General features: G+C 41.8%; 1 protein-coding gene across 6 annotated transcripts in view; it reads right to left on the reverse strand.

Annotated features, from left to right (window-relative positions):
• Apc (APC regulator of WNT signaling pathway) overlaps positions 1-22,504 on the reverse strand; it is a 96,504-nt gene that overhangs the window by 14,787 nt on the left and 59,213 nt on the right. For 3 of the 6 annotated variants that reach the window (XM_052155871.1, XM_052155873.1, XM_052155877.1), the window contains 8 exons: positions 21,259-21,342; positions 16,505-16,609; positions 10,407-10,505; positions 7,709-8,087; positions 6,041-6,136; positions 4,805-4,858; positions 1,229-1,368; positions 566-643 (listed from right to left, as the gene is read on the reverse strand). In XM_052155871.1, the coding sequence (XP_052011831.1) occupies positions 566-643; positions 1,229-1,368; positions 4,805-4,858; positions 6,041-6,136; positions 7,709-8,087; positions 10,407-10,505; positions 16,505-16,609; positions 21,259-21,342 (1,035 nt within the window). The remainder of the gene's footprint in view (positions 1-565; positions 644-1,228; positions 1,369-4,804; positions 4,859-6,040; positions 6,137-7,708; positions 8,088-10,406; positions 10,506-16,504; positions 16,610-21,258; positions 21,343-22,504) is intronic. The other 3 variants (XM_052155875.1, XM_052155876.1, XM_052155874.1) reach the window with 3 other exon arrangements.

Genomic DNA, 22,504 nt, shown 5'->3' on the forward strand with positions numbered 1-22,504 from the left:
ACTGCCTTTCGTTTCTACGGCTAGAGGTAAGAGAGGACTCTGTTGCAGTTTAAATATAACCTATCCAAATGCTTTGGGTGTTTTGATTTTAAATTTGGCTTTTTGAATATTTGAATATGTGTGAGATAACCTGGGATAATGTTATACACACACAAACATACACACTAATTTCTTGCATGTATAACCTGAAGGTAACTTTCTATAGTATATTAACAGCTTAGTGCATGAAGCAGCTTTATAACACAGATTTCCCACATGTGGTGTCAGGAATGCCCCCCTCTAAGCAGAGCGCCTGTGCAGTACTGAGAGGTCACAAGTGAAGTCACTAATTTGCACAATAAATATGATTGGTTATAATAATAGGCATGTTCTGCCTATAGTAAATTTCTCAAAAATGTTACTAGGATGACAAAAAGAATTACTTCAATATAATTATTGACTTTACTTTAGTGTTAGTAAAACCATACTTTAACACATGCCATTAAATACTAAGCCAAAGCTTACTATAAATTAGTACATTAACTTGTTAATATTCAAGAAACACATCACAAGTTCTGAGCAGTACCTGCTGCAAGTCTTCACTTTCGGATTTTAACTGGGCCACTAGTGCTCTCATGCAGCCCTTCATAGAGCACAGCGTAGCCTGCAACACAAGACGTGGAGCAGTGTCAGCATGGAGTCTGTTGGAAATGGCTGGATTTCTAACTACTAAATTTCAGACCTGCTTTTATTTCAATCATAAATATTATTTTACCTGTACAAGATTACCTAAATGAAAGATAGATGTCTCCTATTTCTGTTATGTATTTCTGTTTTCTAACTAGGATACCTAAGTACAATTCTGAGAAATGATAAGCACAAACCAGAGCACGGTATTCTGTCTGCTGCCTCAGTGTGTAGAGCACTCTCCCTCCTGGGAACAGTGTTTCATAAACTATCATTTTCTATACTACTCTTTTTTGATACATTCCTAGTATGAGAAGCACTGCTGTTGGTGAAACAATATAATTTCAGTGTAGGGTTCCGTCTTCAGGTGTGATTTTGCTTTGTTTGGTAAAAGACAACCTACTAAGTAGGGATATGTAGTCACTGTTAGAAAGGTGCTTCCAGGAGTCACTGTTCAACTGGGCTGCAGTGGGAGATGCCAAAAAACTAGTTATAAGTAATTCTTTCTTTAGTTCAAAAAGTTCTAACGTACTTTGAGAAGTAAATCTTATAAAAGACATACCTTGTTGGCAACATCTCCAAAGGTCAAGTTTGTCAAAGCCATTCCAGCATACCGTCTTAAAGTAACACTGTAGTGGTCATTAGTAAGCCCATACATTTCACAGTCCACCTGCAATAACTCTGCAATGGCCTGCAGTCCCCCTAATTTAAAAAGGGCAAAAGGAAACATAGAATAATCTAGAATCAAATATACTGGGATAATTTGGTTATTTAAAACCAGGGGGGGGGGGAAGATCTCTAAAAATGAGAATATATGGTTTAAATTTGCTTTTAAAATTAAAAGACACAAAACTGTTATAAAAAATTTGTGTGTATAATTACAACTGACAACGATGCCATTCTCTGCCAGTGTCTTCTCCCTCCCACCACTCGCTTTACTGAAATAAACATTATTTTTTATCCCCTGACACACACTGTACCTTGCCAACAGTGAAGGCTATTTGTTAGCACTGGCCTTTCTAAACCTAAATAGAAAAGTTAACTTACTGCTATTATGCGGGCTTTAAGATTACTTCCCATTTGTCATATACTGCGATCTAATGCTTTTTTTTCTTTTTTCTTTTGGTTTTTTGGATTTTTTTTTTTCTTCAAGACAGGGTTTCTCTGTATAGTTCTGGCTGTCCTGGAACTCACTCTGTAGACCAGGCTGGCCTTGAACTCAGAAATCCACCTGCCTCTGCCTCCCAAGTGCTGGGATTACGGGCGTGTGCCACCACGGCTTGGCATAATACTTTTTTAATGTGTCAAATAATGACCCTTAGGAATCATGAAACTTTTAAATGACATTTTGCTTGAAGTAAAAACTTCATGAAAAGAATGGTCTGTTTAACTTACTACAAAGTTCTATCAAATTTCTTTAAAAAATAATCTTAATTTTTTTTTTTATACTCTAAAATAACCAACTGTACCAGGATTCAGTATTTCCCTTCTCCTTACTACTTAACTAGCAGGTGTGCTGAATCACAAGGGGTCAACAGTAGAGGTGAGGACTGGAAACATATGGGGGTGGGGGTGGGGTGGGGGGAAGACAGTAAAGGAAGAGATTAAAAAAATGTGAAGCAAAATGGTGAGGATGAGAATAAAAGAAAGATAAAAATGCACATGAACTATTGAAAGATTCATCATCATCAACATCCATCACCAATGGGACTTGGGATACTGTATTGTTAAAGAGAGGTGGCTCAGGCATTAAAAAGAAGAAGAAGAAAAAGGACCTGCTTGTAAGTCTCAGTAAGTTGCTAACCTGAAAGACCAGTGCACTAACATTTTGTGAATGGCATAAAAAGATCATAGGAAGAATCTGAACATTTACAAAATCAAGTTTAAGACAAGGTGTCTTGACTATATAAAGACTCACGTAGACCTTTATGACAAGAAGAGATGACAGGCAATTCTCTGAACATAGGCAAGCAAATTAATTTGTATAAAGAAAATCCAAACCATATTTATAAAGACTTCCTCCATCTATTTGCAGTAATAGATAAATACAGCCAGTGAGCCAAATTCAGTGCCTGTCTTCATGAAACTGATGACCGGTGTGAAGCACCCAGACCTAGAGTGGGGACAGCCCCAGGGAAGGGTCTGAGAGACAGCGGTTAAGGTAGAATCTAATGGATGACTGAGTAGCTAACAGGCGGGGCAAGGAGGAGAAAGAATTATTCTAGGCAGAAAAAAAAGTATGTGTAAGAGCTCAGTGAGGTGGAGCACCAAGTGAAGCTGCAGAGGTAGGCGGACACCAGACAGACTCTCCATGGCACACTGAGGATGTTAGACAGAGGAGAATATAAGGAGAGGTATACTGTAATGGAGTATGGTGGGTGCAACATGCAGAATAGCTAATGCCTAAAAGTAGGAAAAATACATAGAACCAGAGAGACAATGGTGCCTTGCCTCAGGATGAGAAATAACAATTATATGCACGTGCGTGCGCACACGCACGCACACACACACGCACATATACACACATGCACTGTTGATTTTGGGACAGGGTTGCACTATGCATCCCTGACTGAGTTGGAACACCCTATGTATTCTAGATCAGAATGGCTTGAACTCAGAGATCAATCTCGTTTGCCTCCTGTGTACTATGATTACAGGTGTGCCATCACACCTGAACTGAGATATATTCAAGAAACAGGATTAAAGTACTCAGTTTCTAACTGTAGAAGATTTAAATGGAGTCCCATATGATTTCTCTAAGAGTCTGATTTGAGCTGGGTTATGAGAACTCCAAAAGGAACGCTGAAAAAGACAGATTTGGGGATTCAGGTAACAAGATCTGCTTGTGAAGAGTTCAGTTACAAGTGTCTAGAACACTGTATCAAGAGAAATGTCAGATAAGCAGTCCAAACATGTCCAAGGGCTTGGCGGTAGAGTGTTTGCTTAGCACACATAAAACTTAAGAAAGGAAAGTTAGATTGAAACGTGAATCGGAGGAACACTAGCTCAATGGTGACTAATACACTGAGTGAAGCACTAGGAATGGATAATACAACACAGAGAGGGAGCACAGAGCAGGAGGCCCAGCTTCAATGAAGACCAGTATTTGCAAAACTGAGCAGAGGACAAGGAGCTAGCACCATAGCTGACACTTTTGTCACAGGACACTGACTAGGAAGTCACTGTAGACCTGAAGACTGTGGCCCAGGATACTGATGTTTGCTCAAGATGTAGGGCATTGAGAAGCAGGGTCTCAACTGTCAAGAAAAACACTATGCTTTGTAGTATTTGCGTGAAATCTTGCCTAGTAGAGCAATAGACTGCTTCCTAAGAAAGAAAAAATGGTCTGAAGAAGGTGCTAGGATGGCATTAAATTGTCAGAAAACTCTTGTATCAATTTTAGGATCTGATTTTAAACAAAGAGGAAAGCAGGATACACTGGATGCCAACAATACTATGACTGAAGTTATTAGAGAAAAAAGATCCCTTTTTAATTTTAGGCAAGTAAAAAAAACCCCAGCGAATTCTGAGGCAAAAAACATAATTCACAGGTTAAAACTGTGAAAGGATTCACTGAAATATGATGCAATTCAACTGTTTCAAATGATATTAAACAGAACCCATAATTTAGACTTAGTTAAAACAAGATGAAGATATGTAATTTTTTAAAAGTATGTACTTTTTATAACATGGCTTGGATGGCCATTATTAGCATCCTTCAGAATGATTATTTAATGGATTCCTGGGCTCCTTTAGTAAGTCTGTTTGCTACAGGCTGGACATATCTGGCTTGGCAAGTACCTCTACTGACTGTTATAATCTAGAAATATTGTAAAATATTAATGTGAATAATTCTTTTTGGAAGCTAGAGTGTGTCATCATCATCTGAAAACTCCAGTGCTTAGTAAACTTTCTGGGATCCTCACATGCACACACGTGACAAAGCTCACTGACTGGACTCACGTAACCAGGACTGGCCCTTGGTTACTCCTTCCTGCCAGATCTCTGTGCCCCGCTGCCTCACAAAGCCTAACTCTCCTTTGCCCCAGAGCGAATGTGAAGTCGAGGAGTGAGAGGAAGGTAACCCGGTGGCTGTGTCCCACAGCCGCACCCCCAGAGGCCCCATCCTGCTCCTCACCTGAAAGCCCCTGACCTAGCTCCTGTGATGAAATGCCCCGGGAAGCCTTCCTACCTGAAGAAGAAGAGGAACAAATACTGAGTCTAAATTTTATTCTCAAATTCAGATAATTAATGTGTCAGTCCTAGTCTACAGTCCATTGGAACATATGAACCTTTATAGAAAAAACTTCCCTGGTTGTTAGTTTTATCCCTTTTCTTAATTATTGGCATTAGGGAAAAAAAATCACAAATGCTGAGATTGAACCGAAATGGGGAAAACCCAAAAGATTAAGTGAGGTTTCACAGGACATTGGAAAGAGGACCAGGTGGGCCTGTGGAAGAAAAGCACGGATGGAGGGCAGGCCTCAAACCACAGAGCAGAGCTTCCCAAAGTGATGCCTTCCTGCAGTGCAGTCTGTCGTATTTAAGGCTCGCAACTGTACCACGCTTACAGTACATGATGAATAACAGTGAGGTGGTAAGGATGCAAGGCAGGGCTGGGGTGTGATGTACAAAGAGCACAAAAGCAGGCCCAGCCACGCGTGCTAAGACAGAACTCAGTGTGCGGCTCTTGCTGTGTGGTGCGACTAGAGAAATTCAGGTCACATGACACGGCTCAGCATGATGCAATTTATGAATACATGTGTAAAATAAACCTAGAAATTAAAGAAAAACCAACATGAAAAAAATGGATGCTCAATGATTATACAGGGTTTAAAGGATGTAACAGTTACATACCTAAAGGAGTAATTCCTACAAAGTTAACCGTGTGTTTCTAACTTCAGTCTGAACATGCCTTTCTCCATACACTAGTTTCAACCATTGTTAACATCCAGGAAAATACTGATAATCATTATGATAAACTAAAATCTTAATAACTGTTCTTCTTGGTGCCTGACAGATTGCAAGAACAATGATGTCTTAATAATTTAAACTGTCCTCTTCATCAGACACAACACAGGATCTACTGGGGCAACGGGGACCAAGGTGGTCCACTTGGTAGTTTTTCCAATCTTTAATTAAGATTTCAAATACTGAAGTTGGTTTATAAAAGGATAGACATTTCTGTCTCCCATGAGGAACATGGAACAGTATTTTTTCTTTTTTTCCTGTATGGATGGAAGCAGCTGCTCAAAGTTAGTAGCCTTATATTAGTTCAGCTTCTTTGTCTAACCCTGCAGTAATGATCAATTTCTTTAGTGTTTTAAAAATTCAGCAGCATTCATTTGTGGCATTGGGAAAGCTTTTATCTTACCGAGTTCATTCATTGCATGCCTATGTTCTTCATCAAATGAAAGCTTCATTAGAACACACACGGCAGGACATATCTGATGTTCAACAGGAGCTGGCACTGGAAAACAAAGTTACCTGAGCCATAATGCTTTGTTATCTTAAAAAAAGATGCTTTTATATTTTTAAGATAAGCAGAGGTTATTAATATATCCCTAATGTTTAGGTTAGTAAATCAACAAATATTTGCTGAATGGATGAGTGAATACCATAGATACAGAAGAGCAAATGTACCAAGGGCTTTTCTTGGTTCTATAAGCATGCTTAGCACTTGTCAGCCTTAACCAAGACTGTAAGACTAAATCTCTCCTAGGTTTTGCTAGTATAATAAACATATAATTTGGGATAACACTGTTAGATTTTGCTTCTTTTTTTAAAAGATTTATTTATTTTATGTATATGAGTACACTGTAGTTGTCTTCAGACACACCAGAAGAGGGCATCAAATCCCATTACAGATGGTTGTGAGCCACCATGTGGTTGCTGGGAACTGAACTCAGGACCTCTGGAAGCGCAGTCAGTGCTCTTAACTGCTGAGCCATCTCTCCAGCCTCCTGGATTTTGTTTCTAATTTCAGTGTAAACAAGTATTATGGTCATAAATTAAAAGCAGATGGCTGCATACAAATGTGATACCCAGCAGAAAATTTCCTATACAGACAGATACATAGTAAAAATTGGATACCAAGAAAATGGTATCCAAGAATATGCACCTACATTTTTAATATATGTAAGGTTTCAAAAGTCATTATTTGACAGAAAGTATTTTTTTCAGAGGCAATAATATAAATTATTAAATAATTGTGGGAACCCCCCATCAAGAAAGAAATGTTCATTCAAAGGCAATCTAACTGTTCACACTGATTCTAGCTCTAGTAAGTAGAGTCTTCTTTGTAACAGGGCCTCATGGCACAGGCTGACCCTGAAATCTGTGTAGTCCAAAATGACCCTGAGCCCTTGATCCTCGTGTCCCCATATCCCAAATGCACAGACCATAGAAAATCATCAAAACAACCATCTTTAAGTTTTAACTACATTTCTTTCTTTTCTTTTCTTTTCTCTCTCTCTCTCTCTCTCTCTCTCTCTCTCTTTCTTTTTCTCTTTCTTCTCTCTGTCTCTCTGTCTCTCTCTCTCTGTCTGTCTCTCTCTCTCTCTCTCTCTCTCTGTCTCTCTCTCTCTGTCTCTCTCTGTCTCTCTCTCTCTCTCTTTTGGTTTGTTCTTATTGAAAGCTTGCCTGGAAGTTCTAGCAAGGGACTGCTGCTACTCACATGCCCTGACTGGATGGATGGTCCTAGTCCTCTGGGGAAGGCTGTCCTCTTTAACTGAGTGCTCAGCTTGGAGGGTGAGGGGTGGGGTAAGCACGGGTACACTGAGGGAGGAAGGGAATGCCTGCCCAGCCAGATTACCCTTATATCTCATCTGCATACACTGTATGACACAACATTTTCCTTTGTAAAAAGTTTTCAGGGAAATGCAGATTTAAGCCTTAAAAATATGTTAGCAGCATTAGTTAGCTACTACAAATTCGTTCTATTCCTAAAGACAGCATACTAACGAGAAGGAAATCCTAACCGAAAGCGTTCTCATATGCTCTGAAACATGCTCTGCGATGTGCACTGCAAAGGAAGACATACTTGGATTCTTGTCCTGGTCCATGCCTTGCTCATGGGCTTCCTGCCACTCCCAACAGGTTTCACAGTAAGCTCGGATCTGTTCCAAAAGATGAAGGACTCGGATTTCACGCCTGCCTCTCTTGTCGTCAGGCTGTGAGTGAATGATGTTGTGGAGGGCCGCACTGGCCCTGGCCCGAGCCTCCTTACTGCCCCGGGAGTTTCCCAACAACACAGAGTCTTTGTCATTGCCATGTAAAAGCTGGATGAGGAGAGGCAGACATCCAGACTGCCGCATGGATATACAGCTGTCTTGGGAGCTAGACATAGCTAGCAAAGTTCGTGACATATCATCCTTATCATGAGTACCAAGCATTGACAACAATGAATACACCATTTCCACCTGTGGGCCAAATGAGTTTAGAAACAAAATTATAACTTTAATACCCAAAAACCACATCTAATGAAGTGATGAATGGGATTATTTACTTTATTCAATAAAAATTAAAATAAAAAAATTAAAACAAAAGAAAACTTTCCTGGATGAAGTGATGACAGCTATTTAAAAATAACATCCACAGTTGGTTTATGTGAATAAATAATAGTAATAGTGCAGACTTTTTTTCTTTTAAAAAAAGCAGGTTCTTACAGTACTGAAAGTGCTATTTGCCTGCATCAGCTAAACATTAACTATTATGAATGAAAATATTTTTTTCTTCTCTTAGATACTCCATTCACATTCATTCTCATTCTCTCTCTCTCTCTCTCTCTCTGGATAATTTAAATTCTTTATATAATTTAAAACTATTTTACTTCTAAGCAATAGAAAACATTTACAACAATTATAATCTACTAAGTTCTAATTCTCTGCAATCATTACGTTTCATCAGATTATAATGACATTTAAACTTATATGATCTGTTAGCATATAAAATTATTTTGCCATAAAAAGAAAAATGCCACAATTATAGAATCCTTCCCTTTTTGAGAAGCACCTGGTAAGCATTAGTTGCTTTGGCAGATTGGGGGGGGATTATCTTAGAAATAAATCAAAAATAGAGAAACAGCATCCAGTCAGCATGGGCTGTGACCAGCTTCCTGCTAAGTTAGAGGATGCTCTGTGAGAGAGGGGGCAGAGGAAGAATGCAGCACTGTGTGAGTCAGATCCACAAAGACACATCTGGTTGCACCTTGAGACCCACAAGGACACATCTGGCTGCACCTTGAGACAGAATTTTGGTCCTAACAATAGTGGTACAGAAGTGTTAGGGGGGTGTGTAGGTAGAAGCCAGGGGTGCTGTTTAATATCCTACGGAAACAGAATGACTTTGTCCATGTTGCTGAGGTTGCAGGATGCTGCTTGGAATGAGTCAACACTCTTTCCACTGACGCCAGCTCTGTGATGGCAGGGACAGGACTGAGGGTAAATGTGTTTTCATCAGACCTAGGTCCACAGTTTGGCCCCATCACTTTTAAGCAAGCTGTGTGGTACTAGTTATTTATCTGACTTCTCTTGAGCGTTTACATTACAGGAAACCAGGCCTGAAGATTATTATGGACAGATCAGTCCACCCTGTGCTGATGCGGTCTAGCCCTAACGGCCTGAAGCAGCTGCTTCCTTTTCAGTGAGAATGTAAGTGCCACAGAGAATTGGTGACAATGCAGAGGCAACAACTCACTGGCCCAGCTTACAGAGGTCCCAAACAGAGACTGCGGGGGCTTGCCACTGATCACTCAGATCCATCTCTTTAACACCCCCATCCCCAAGAATGGGTTTCTCTGGTTAGCCCTGGCTATCACTGTGTAGACTAGGCTGGCCTCAAACCCGGAGATCCACCTGCCTCTGCCTCCTCAATGCTGAGATTAAAGGTGTGAGCTACCACCGACTAGCCATTTCTTTAATTAACTGTTTTTTCTTCTTAATAAACTGAGCTCAGAGCTTTGAGCATACTTGGTAAGTGCTCAATCAATGATTTTCATATTTAGCCCTAAAATTCACTTCTTAAATTAATGTTATTTTAATGTTTTCAAAGCACTGCCATATTACTTTAAAAGCACAGATTATGCTATAAAGACAGCAATTCTTCGGTGTTGACTGAAAACATATTGCTCATAATTCCACCACAGTAAAATAATAAAATGATTTCCTTCTTATACATTTCCCATAATTGTTAAGATATTTGCAGTATTGGCTAATTCAATTTCAATGAAATTTTCCCCATCCATTTTAATAAATATTCATTAACACTCACTTGTAGCCTCGGTAAGATGCTAAAGTCAGAAAAACAATCTTTTTCAAGAGGGAGTCTCATCCCAACAAAGACAAAAGAGGTGAGGGGCTAAAAAACTTTCTGGAGTTTAGAAACTGTCTTCTGGAGACACGGAGCTCAGTCCTGAGTTGTGGAAAAACTAACAGCCCTTCAGGGTGGGGGAAACGGTGTGGTGCTACAGGCACGACACTGAAGTGGGAAGGCACAGGGTGAGGAAGAAATCAGTTTGCCTGGAGCTTAGGATGCTTGCAGGTAAATGGATAATGAGCTGAAAACAAAATTAATAGGCACCCAATTCTGTAGTTTTATAATTCTCATTTCTTCTCATTTGTGCTTCTTTGTATAAAAATGTCATTTTTCTTTTTAAGAGACTAAGTGAGAATTCTTTAAATGTTCATGAAGACCATCTTAGCAAAATCGTACTGGCAAGAGGGTTTGTAATCTGCTGTTACCTTCGTCCCCAGGTGACTCGTCAGCCTTCGAGGAGCAGAGTGTGTGCCGCTAGAACTCAAAACACTGGCTGTTTCGTGATCCACACGTGCAGCTGAACTCTAGAAGTTAAGCAAATTATAGACAGTGTAATTTAGATGATAAATATAGGCCACTCTGAAGCTCCCAGTTTAGAAAAAGCTGCGATTCTATTGGGGAAAGATGAGAGAAATAGCTGCAGTATAACATAACTACCGCAGAGCACAAGATATCCGAGGGAAACAGAAAGCAAGGACCTGCTGTGGACTGAAACGCTGCAGTAAGTAAGACCTAAGGTAGCTCTATGGCATAAATATGGAGAGCATGGTGTAGTCTAATGTGCACCTAGGTTGGATTAAATAATTAAGTATCTGAGGAGGCTTTAAGAGATGTTATAACAGCTGTGGAGTCACTGGACTTCAGGTGGGAGACTGGAAAATCAGAATTGTATTTTAAAAAGAACAGAGGACAGGACGGGAAAATTACTGGTGGGAAAGATTTTAGATATAAACCAACAAATTCTGATTCATGGTCCTTATCTAGGCCTAAAGTCAAACAAAATGTGATAAATACATTTATGAAATAGCAAATGAATCATGATAGGCTATCCTATGCTATTAAAAAATTTGTTTCTTTGGGAATATGACAGTAGGTATGCATTTTGAAAAGCATTCTTATCTTGGAAATGTACAGTGAAATATTTATGGAACAAATGGTAGATGTTCTTCAGAAATAAAATGAGTAGTCAAAGTGGATGTGACCACATGGATCCAGGCTACTCTGTCTTATGTCATCTGTAGCTGCCCGCTGTGAGGAACCCCACTGGTCCCTCTTCCCTAACCTGTGCTTCAACTGTATCATCATGGCCAAAGGCATTATCACAGACCTTCAAACTGCAAAGCTGAGACCCCATCAAGGAAGAAGTCCAACATATACAAGGAGGGATTTGCCTGAATAATTTACTTCTCTTAGCTTCCTGAAGAAATTAACCATAGATCAAGGAAGCAAAGATGTATCAGTTCTCCTTTACAACCACTAGTCATTCGCTCAAACATTTAACCACCAATTAGTTTTCAGAGACTGTGGTACATAAAACAAACACTAGCTAGGACTCCTGTTGCTGTTGAGACTGAAGTGACAATCCCAGAGCCTGCATGCATAGTTACGGTTGTGTAGCTTGACGTTCTTGGGAGGGGTGTCTCTGCCCTAGGACCCTTTCCTCCTGGTTGCCTCATCGGGCTCTGATGTAAGGGTCTGTGCCTAGTCTTACTGTACCTTGATATGCCATGTTCAGTTGATATCCCTGGGAGGCCTGTTCTTTTCTGAAGGGAAACAGGAGGAGTATGGGTCTGGGAGTTGGTGGGATGAGTAGAGGGAAAGCTTCAGTCAGTATGTAATATAAATAAGAGAAGAATTTTAAAAAATGGTGTCTTGTATATAGATCTTATCAAGATAGGATGAAGGGCCAGTTGTGGGGGGGTTCCCCCTTTAATCTTAGTACTCTGGAGGCACAAAATTGACTAAGGTGATAAGTCTGCATCAGTCTTTCACATAGCTGAGACTAGTGTCTGAGGAGTCTTGGACTCACTGATGTCGACTGTTCATCTACATTACAGTTTGGGAGTGGTGACTGTTAACAGCCACACATATGTTGGTGGAATTAATGTAAAACAGAAGAATCTATTATTTGAAGGGGGATTAAATACTCAACTGTAATTACCACTTTCTTTTCTCAAGACAGTGTCTCTCCATGTGGCTCAGGCTGGCCACACTGTGTGACCCAGGTGGGACTTGAACTTCCATCCTACCTCAGTTTTGACAGTACTGGGATTACTGGCAAGTGCTACCATGACTGATTTACTCCTTTTAGCAGATCCTTCTTCTGCCATTCTCACACTAAATAACATGACATTTCTTTAGGTGGCTGCAGCTTCTGACACTACTGTAGCCATTTTGTTTCATATCTGTGGCCAGCCATCTTACACTGTTACAGAGGACCTTTTCCATGCCCCAGGTAACCATTAACTGCAAATCCTGTTACGTTCTATGCTTTGGTATTCCTGGAAATTACCCAGACCCTTTCCCTTCTTTAGATGCAATCGCAATAAAGGTCAAAACAGCTTTGTATAGTTAGCAACAATAACTATACTGCTTGCTTATGCTGAACTCCTTGTCTTCCTTGGACTTGAACCATATGCCCAACTGCCCGGCAGCATTTCCTGTACCTGTGTATGAGCTTTTAGTGTTGCTGTGAGTGTCTGTGGCTTTTGCCTTTATAAGCTACCCCTGGGAAACAGTTAGGGTTGCAGTCTCAGGTCCTGAATCTGACTGCGTCCCTGACTGATCAGTTTTCTCTCTCTCTCTCTCTCTCTCTCTCTCTCTCTCTCTCTCTCTCTCTCTCTCTCTCTCTCTCTCTCTCTTTCTCTCTCTGTGTGTGTGTGTGTGTGTGTGTGTTCAGTAAACCATCCCTGTTTGACTGAGCTCAGTGCCCAAGTGGTTTATGGGGTGATTCCTGGACCCCAACAGTTTCAAACAGGCCTCTGGGAATACCCTAAATGATAGAGGAATGGAAATTAGTACAGTATTGTCTTCCATTTTCCCCAAATAAAAATGACTTCATAGTTACACACCGTAAAAACTTGGCTTATTAAAAAGTTAAAATACACAAATGTATAAGCAGTAAAACAGAAGCTATAAAACCCTCAACACATGATAGCTCCTGGAGCACTGACCGGGACATTTCTGTGTGCAGAGGCACGCATGTGCACACATGTGATGAATTATCTCACCAGCCCCTCCCGTGCCAATTTTGAAGCATCTTTATTAAACACCTGACTTGTAAATATCCATACATTTAAAATTTTTTGCTTTCTATAAATGTTTCCAAGTAACATAATCTTGAATTTTTTGCTGTTGTTCTGGGACCGGGTCTCTTGAAACCCAGATTGGCCTCTAATTGGCTTTACATCCAAGGGTAGCTTTGAACTCCCAATCTTACTGCTTCTACATCCCAAATCACAGGATTATAGGTACATGCCACCATGCCTAGCTTTGATCTTGATTTTTAAAAGTCAAGCCTTCTCCCTGAGGACTAGCTCTCATAGCACTGGAAGGTGTTATGCCAGCTGACAAGACCCCTACCCAGCCCGGACGACCCTACCCAGCCCAGACGACCCTACCCAGCCTGGCCGTCCCTACCCAGCCCGGACGACCCTACTCAGCCCGGATGACCCTACCTAGCCCGGATGACCCTACCTAGCCCGGATGACCCTACCCAGCCCGGCCGTCCCTACCCAGCCCGGATGACCCTACTCAGCCCGGATGACCCTACCCAGCCTGGCCGTCCCTACCCAGCCTGGACGACCCTACCCAGCCCGGACGACCCTACCCAGCCTGGATGACCCTACCCAGCCTGGCCGTCCCTACCCAGCCTGGACGACCCTACCCAGCCCGGACGACCCTACCCAGCCTGGACGACCCTACCCAGCTCGGACACCCATGAACTGTAACAAAAGCCAGCATGGTAAGATAGCCTTAGGGGAGCTGACAGTGGTGACATATGCCTTTAATCGCAGTACTTGGGAGGCAAAAGGATCTCTGAGTTCAAGGCTAGCCAGTGAGTTCCAGGACATCCAAGCCTACACAGAGAGACCCTGCCTCAAACAAACAAACAAACAAACAAACAAACAACCCAAAAACCAATGAATAGATATAGATTAAAAGAAAGAAAGAAAAGGAAGGAAGGTATTGACCCCTAAGGGTGCACAGTGGGACTCATACATAGCTTGGTGGCTAACCAACAGTTGCATAACTAGAACTGAGGCCTGCTAAACAGGAGGAAAATGAAATTATGCTTGGAACTGGATGTCTAGCCAGCTAGCTACCCAGGGCTAGTGAGGTAACAGCTCTTAGAGGGAACTATTACCAATACTTTATATATTAAAGCAGCATATTCATAACTCCATTCTAAATTCTTATCCTTACACCCACATCTCAGTGTTGCTCCCAGCCCTCATTAAAGAAGCTTCTCTCTGAAATAGATGGAGACCATTACAGAAAAGTAAGAATGCAGGGAACAACGGATATTGTGCTTATATGTGTGTGTGTGTGTGTGTGTGTGTGTGTGTGTGTGTGGTCTTGTTCCACAGGGAACATCTCAGAAGAGGGTCAGAAAACTGCAAAAGCCAGAGGACCAGGAAATGTGCTGTAAAATTGTGTCTTTATCTTAAAATGACAGGGAAGCTTCACCCACAACACAGCACCTAAACAGGACCTGAACGAGGACAATACCAACAGACAAGCCAGCGTGGATGGGGTAGCTAATGGCTATGTGGGGGCAGGCAGCCTAGACAAATAACTACAGGCAGCTAAAAATTAGTCTCCTTGAGAAATGAGTCCCTTTACTGGTTATCCAATATCAAGGGGTCAGCCTTGAAATCATGGACACTAAACACTAGACAGACTCAGCAGGTTTTGTTTATATATACTTATATGTTACATATGTATACACACACACACACACATATGTAGTAATAATAACTAAAGAAAAATAGGTCATGAATTTCAGGAGAGGGCACAGACAGATGGAAACAGGAGGGACTGAAGGGGGGATGTAATTATATTTCAATTAAAAAAGGTAAAAGTAAAAATATAATCTCACTTGTTAAAAGTTTAATTAAATAATTAATTTTACATGTATAGTGTTTTGTCTGCATTTATGTCTGTGTTCTACTGGAGTGGCTGGCTCTTGGAAGCCAGAACAGGAAACTGGATTTGGGCCTGGAGTGAGGTGCCATGTGCGTGCTGAGCCTGGAGCCTGGGTCCTCTGGGAGACCAGCCGGGCCTCTCCAGCCGGGCCTCTCCAGCCCCTCATCTTCTGTTGTCTGCCATCTTCTCTCCATTTCCTCAGATACAAAGTATTCACGTTCTTCTGAAACCTACTGATCCTTCTTTTTTGGTTTTCCCAACCATTTCATTATAAAAATGTCCTTATCTTTTTATATTTGCAACAATCTCCATTTCTGATAGCAAGTATAATCAACTTAAAGATGATTTTCATGTAGTATCACAGAGATCCACAGAGATAGTGTCTGCCAGATGAATGAGACTTTAAAGTGTACAGTCATTAGAACATGAGCTGAAGCTTCAACAACTAACTGCCAAATGAAACTCAACTCCTCTTTCTTCTACACTGTGGGAATATACAGTTCTCAAGGAATTCCTGGAACAGTAACACGGAGAAAGAACTCAAACCTTCTATTTGAATCTCACTATTTTATCCTAATTCATCCTTAAATAACTTTCCTGTATAATACTAATTAGTGATGTGGAATAAAGTATTATCTTTAGTTCAGTACAAGGAAATATTTTTGGATAGTATTTTAAGCTTTATATATTAATGAATTAACAGAATATTCCCTTTTTTGGATATAAACAGTACTATCAAAAAGCAACTTAGAAAAACCAACCAATCTTCTGTGTTGATAGTAAGAAAATTATCTTAAAGTCAATTTAGTAAAATTTTAGTTTTTAAGTATTATTTCCTTACAACATAAAACTGTTAAAGGAAATTTGAAAAATATAGGACACATGAATGAAAAGTTGTCATATTATTTCAATAAACCACTGGTTGAAAACTGGTGGCACTTTGTAGAGATGGTAAAAATTAACACAGTCCCAGCTAAACATAATCAAGTACAGAACTTTTTATTTATAAGCATCATTTTCCAATTAAGATTTATTTCTCGATTTGTGTAAACTTAAAAGTACACCAGAAAGTAAGTGCTAAAAGAGCCTTTCGTGACAGTTAAAAACCAGAAACATGTCTTTGTCCTGAGCTTTGAAGGAAAGCAGAACTGTGCTAACACACAACAGGGTCAAACCCCCAAAGTAAACTCTCTCGAGAACATGCACAGCAGCTGTGAAGACTGATACAAACATAATCCGGAGCATAAAATATTCCAACAAGGTCAGAGAGTGTATTTAAATGTAATAAGAGAGATGAGAGTACTCTGACACTGATGTCTCTAGAGGCACACATTCTACGAACAGACAGAACTGGTCAGCCTGACGACACTCATACCTGGGCACTACCAGAGGTTGCCAGGCCGCTCTCTGCCACTCCATGACCTTCACGCTGCCCTTCAGCTTCATGGGAGGCGGCGTCATGCTTGTTCTGAGATGACCTCTGTCAACACAGAGTTAGAATCATCACGTACAAAACCAGTATGCGTTTAGAGATCACAGCTTATTTTTTGCTTCAGAACTCTAAATGAATCAATGACACAGTTCTGACCTCAGCTCTGACTAAGTGTCCCCTCAGCACTTGAGCTGCATAAAGGATTTCAGAGGCTCACAGAAACACCATCCTCCACCAGATGTGCTCCCCTCATAATCAGAACACACCCACCTAGACCTTTGTTGCGAGGTCACATGACTTTGGCATTTAATAGAACTGCAAATATAGCAGTTAAACTAACACCAAGGGTTAAAAATAGCTCCCCTGTAGGCATTTTTATGGAGAATATGTGCATATTTTCTGCTAATGTCATATGAAACCATGTGACAAGCTCTTTGAAACTAATAAACAGAAAAGTTTGCTAATATACCCACCGTCTGTTATATGAAATAAAAGTGACATATTATACCTAGTAAGAGTAGTCATTTCAGAACAGGATATACAAAGCGGGCACTTTGTAAACCACAAGCACAGATATAAGAACTAAAATAATCTCCCACCATCTTCTACAGAAACTCTTTATCTACTTGCTTTAGGAAAATGCAGAAGAAAGACTAAAATCCACCAGAGCAGGAATACAGTCACCCATAATAAAACTAGTCAAGGATTCTGGTGAGCCCATGACATGCCTGAAGCACGGGGGAAGATGTTAGCATGTTCACAGCAAACACTACTGTCTGCTTCTCCTGGCTCGAGGGAATACATTTTCAAAAAACCAAAGCTGTGACATTAAAGTCAAAACTTTGACCAGTGCTACAAAGGAAAGCCAAGAGCCCGTGAAGAAAGCTGGGAGCTGTGTGAAGCAGCAGAGAGCTTTCTTAGGAAGTGACGACCAGGATGGTAAACGGAGGGTCCCAGGGAAAGGGTCAGCAGGGGAAGTGTGACCTCTTGAAGCATAAAGGTCACAGTGTCGCTCAAGTACCACAAGTAAAATGGTGAGACCTGAGTGGTTAGGGGCCAGAGCAATGGCTCCGTGGATATGCGCAGTCCCAGCATCCTCATGGTGGCATGCATATATATATATATCAGTAACTCCAACCCCAGGGGATCTAATGACCTCTTTTGGCTTCCATTGGCACCAGGCACATATGTGGTGCATAGACTCAGAAGCAGGCAAAAAGGCATTCATTCATACACATAGAATAACAATAATTTTAAATGGTAATTTTAGAAATGTTCTGATTTTGTTGGATTTGCCTTTTCTAAGTTATTCTGAGGCTACCACATTATCACATCCATTTTAACTACTTAGTGTCATGTAACTCTGACTGGCCTCAAACTTGTTGTGTAGCTGAGGATGTCTTGAACTTCTTCTGGTCCTCATATCTGTAAATGCTGGGATAACAGATGTGTGACACTATCCCTGGTTTATGTGGTACTAGGGATAAAACCTAGGGTTTTGTGCATGCTAGGTCAGTACTACATGCCCAGCTGCACCTCACATGGTGAACACTAATGTATCAACAGGTCAAATCTAAGTGACTTAAGTAGCAGTTGGGAGGCTACCGAGCAGCATTACTAAAGAAGAGGCTGGTGTGCCACAGAAGGGGGTAGTGGAGATGTAAGCACAGCCACAGAGAGAACCCTGACAGGATTTGGTGCTGTGCTTGCGTGAGGGTTAATCGTGGTTCTTGATGGACACACTCCTGGGCCTGTGAGAGGGAGTTGTACAGACATAACAAGGAAGAAAGAACATGCTGAATGTGGGCATCACTCCCCGATGGGGAAGGAGGCGGCTCAACACCTGCAGGCATTCTCCTGTTTTCTGACTGTAGACAATCTTGTCCCCATGCCTGAACAAGAGGCTGTGTCCCTCAAACCCCTCTTCAACTTTGGGAGGTAATTTTTCACAGCAATGAAAAAAGTACCTCCCACAGAGGTGGCAGAGGAGCAGGGCTGCTGCTGTGCTGACCCTGCCCTGCGGGGTAGCGAGGCTTTGGGATTGGTCTGTGGACTACAGAGGCCCTAGAATGCAGTAAGCCAGGAATTCTCAACCCTCCCACTGCTGATACCCTTCTATAAGTCCCTCATGTCCTACTGACCTCCAACCACAAAATTATTTTGTTGCTACTTTGTAACTTTAACTTTACTACTGTTATGAATCTTAAATATCTATTTTCTGACAGTCTTAGGTGACCTCCCTCCTCCTAAGAGGTTGAGGCCTGCCATCTGTGGACCACCCTAAGCAGAGCCTAATGCAGCATTCAGGTGTGGGCACTGAGAGAAGGGCACGCAGTAACAACTATGCTCTCAGGTTCCCGGGGGAATGAGGACTATAGGGACTGGGCTAGAAGCCAGCTGTGTTACATCTGGCAAAAAAACATGGCAGCTTTGACCACATCCTGAAAAAACTGGCATAATTCAAAGGAAATAGACTAAGTTATCGAGGGAATTCAAGACAGCATAACACACAGGCTGTGGTACTGCTTGCTCTTAGAGTCACAGTAAGAGAGAACTAAAATATAGGGGAAATGTGGAGTCTGACGGACAGTGGAGCAGGAGGGGAGTCTGAAGTTGATTAAGGACTGATGCAGACAAATAGGAAAGGCTATAGTCTGGCACAATTAAGAAACTCACGCTGCAGGACACTCACACCTGTAGGAAAGGCACCTTACAGGCGACACTCCACCCACTGAAGACTCCAGGCTGGAGAAGTGTAAATTCATGGGGAAGGGGAGACACTGAAATAAGATCACCATCTTGCTTGAAGTCCATCACGGAAAGTGTTTCCTGCTGCCAAGGCGCACACTGGCTCCCACAGACAGATAAGACAAAGGCTGCTCAGACTCCTGCTCACACTGGCAGCGAAATTGGACTGAGCTGCTCAAGTGGTCTTGCAGCTGTGCAAATTTAAAGATTTATAGCTCACGGAAACTTGTGCCAAGAGTCTAGGAGGCTGCTGGGGCATGAGGCAGAGGTAGAATCCCTGCATGGAGGCCCTGAGAGACTTCATGAGGCTGTGGAGGTAGTCTGAACTGCAGCAAAAAGCTCAGTAGATGAGAGATGGCCGCACACACGGAACAGAGGCTGCACGCGGCGGCGGCGGCGGAGGCAGAACTAGAGAGGGGGCGCATCTGGCTCTGCCGTGCTGCGGTTCCCACACCCTTAGCCTCATCTGTCCTTACTGTCCTCCCAGTCTTTTATATTGGAATGGGAATGTTTTCTATGTGGCTGAGGTGAGCCTTATGCTACTGATCCTCCTGCCTGCTGGGTATGAAGGTGCTGTGGTGCTGAGCTTTCTGTCTACCTGCGACAGGTGACTAACTCCTACACCCATTCATTCTCACTGGCATCACTAAGTGCCTAGCAGTCGTCAGTGTCCACTCAGACTAAAGAGTGGGCTAGCTACAGAAAAATTAATTGTGTTTTCCAGACACAGAATGGACTCTGGCTGGGTGGCTGGTGACTCCTTAGCCCTTTCTTGGGTTAGCTATGTTTCCAAGAGAAGCTTCCTAGACATGACAAGGCCAGAGAAAGGCAGAAATCTCAGCACTGAGTCAATTTCCAACTAATTCAGCTTTTTATACAATATCTCCAGCTTCAATTAATTATACTAGTTTACTGTAATCTATTTAAAAATGTTTCCTTTGTGAGGGGATGATATGTGGGGACAAGCGGTTTTCTGTTAGCACTGAAGAGAGAAGCAGCAGCAGCAGCTGTGCTGAGAACGTAACATGGACCGATTTCAGGGGCTCACTGGCCTCTTCTATTACATTTACCTTTATCTGTACAGGTGTTGCTTCATGGACATATATGTGTACCACGTGCAAGCTTGCTACCTGTGGAGGACAGCAGAGGGCACCAGATCCCATAGAAATGGACTCACAGATGGCTGAGAGCTACCATGCAGGGCTGGACCTGGTTCTTCTGAAGAGCACCAATGCTCTAGCTGCTAAGTCACCCACCTCCATACCCCTCACCGGTTCTAAACAGGTTGTCAGCTAAGCACATTTCAGTCCCTTTTAATACTTGTGTTCACAGGTGACCTGTATAAACAGCCGGGCACCCTCAGGGTCCCACAACACACACTGAGCCACCGGCCTTAGTCCCTGTGATACACTACAACAGTTAAGTGTATGGAACGTTTCCCAGGGACTCCATTTTTACTCCTGTCACTTTCCCTGGTATTTGTGACTCTTTTCATTTAGTGCTTTTACTATCATTTCAATAAGGACTGTGGGATAACCACAAATAAATATGTCTGATCAATTTTATTATGGATTACATATAAGAAAAAGCCCACCTCAAGGGTAATGATAGCTCAAGTGGTAGTTTGATTATACAAATTGACAGTTTATGCTAAAGACTAAATTTTAATTGCTGAAAAGTATAAAATGTTTTAGGGCTGGAGAGGAGATCTGGGTTTATGTCCCAGCACCCACACTGCTTGTAACTCTAGCTCAAGGGGGACCTGGCATCCTTGCATATGTGCAGGCAAAACACCAATGCAAAGAAAAATTAAATTAATTAAACAAAACAAAACAAAACACCTTTCTCTCTAACAGGTCCATATCTCAATGGTGCCACATTTACCACACACATTTTTCTTCTCAGGGAGAGCTACCTTCATAACATGAAACAAAGGGGACGTTACTAACCTCCGCTTCGGCGGCTTGGGACTGCAACAGCTGCCGTACACGGAGTATGTCCTTCTCTATTTGCTGAATCCTGGCTATTCTTCGCTGAAACAGAAGGAGAGAGCAAGTCAGATACTCACTTTTTTGTGTGCTGTGTGCATATTCGTGTGGGTCCCCTGGAGCTACCTGACATGGGTGTGTTTTTAACGTATTCACTTTACATCCGCTTGCTGCCCCGGCTCCCCCACCCCCAGTCTCTTTCTCTAGCCCACATTGCCTAGAACTTGCTGTGTGGTTGAGGGTAGCCTAGAATTGTGTTTCTCTGTCTTCTGCTTTCCAAATGAGAATTGCTTTTATTTGCAATATAAGGATCACGGAAATGGTAGAGTTCTACATTCATACTGTGAAGGAGCTACTGACAGACATGTGTGCTGAAACACATCTTCTGTGACTGCTTCTGCTTTCATTTTTGGAAATGATCTTATGCAGTCCTGGCTGGCCTGGAACTAAGGAAATGGACTGGACATGCCTCTGCCTCGCCAGGTCTGGAGTTAAAGGTGTGTGCACCATATTGCCTCTGTTATACAACCTGATGGGCAGTTTTCTAGCTTTTCCTAACACGCTGTGGGACAGGCGTCATTGAAAAAGGAAGTAAATAACCAAACTAGTAACAGAGATGAACCTTAAAAGGCAGGAACAGGGATGGATTTAGCTTTAAATTTCCTCAAATTATTTACCAGTTATCTCTGCATGATGTGCTGGGCACCTCCATCCTTTAAACACATTGTTGGCCGATCCTTCCTCCATTTAAAAACAAGGGCAGCTTTTAAAATCTTATGTTTTAGGGATATTAACTCTTTTTCTTTACACTGTTAAAAATACTTTTCATTTTCATTTTTGTAGGACAGGTGCTTTAAATTTTTATAAAAATGTCTTTTATTGCTATTTATTGAGTTTCCATTCTCTCAAGGACTCAAATGTTTGACATTTTCTTCTATTACTTTTAGCTCTTTTATGTTAAGACTAAGTGCCAACATTTTTCACACCTAGTAGCCAGCCGAATTTGTTTTAAGGTGGAGCTATCCACATCTAAGCCCCCGTTTTTGAGGGAGGAATCGACAGGTAGCTCAGGCTGGCCTCCACGTGGACCTCCCTGCCCCAGCCTCCTGAGGGCTGGGTTACAGGGGTGCACAGGAGGCTGGGCTACATCTGACTATTTTGGGGTCTGTTTCCTATTCTCACTCATTTGTAGGCATCCACTGTACAG

Source organism: Apodemus sylvaticus, chromosome 13 (genome assembly GCF_947179515.1).
Source record: "Apodemus sylvaticus chromosome 13, mApoSyl1.1, whole genome shotgun sequence".
Lineage (NCBI taxonomy): Eukaryota > Metazoa > Chordata > Mammalia > Rodentia > Muridae > Apodemus > Apodemus sylvaticus.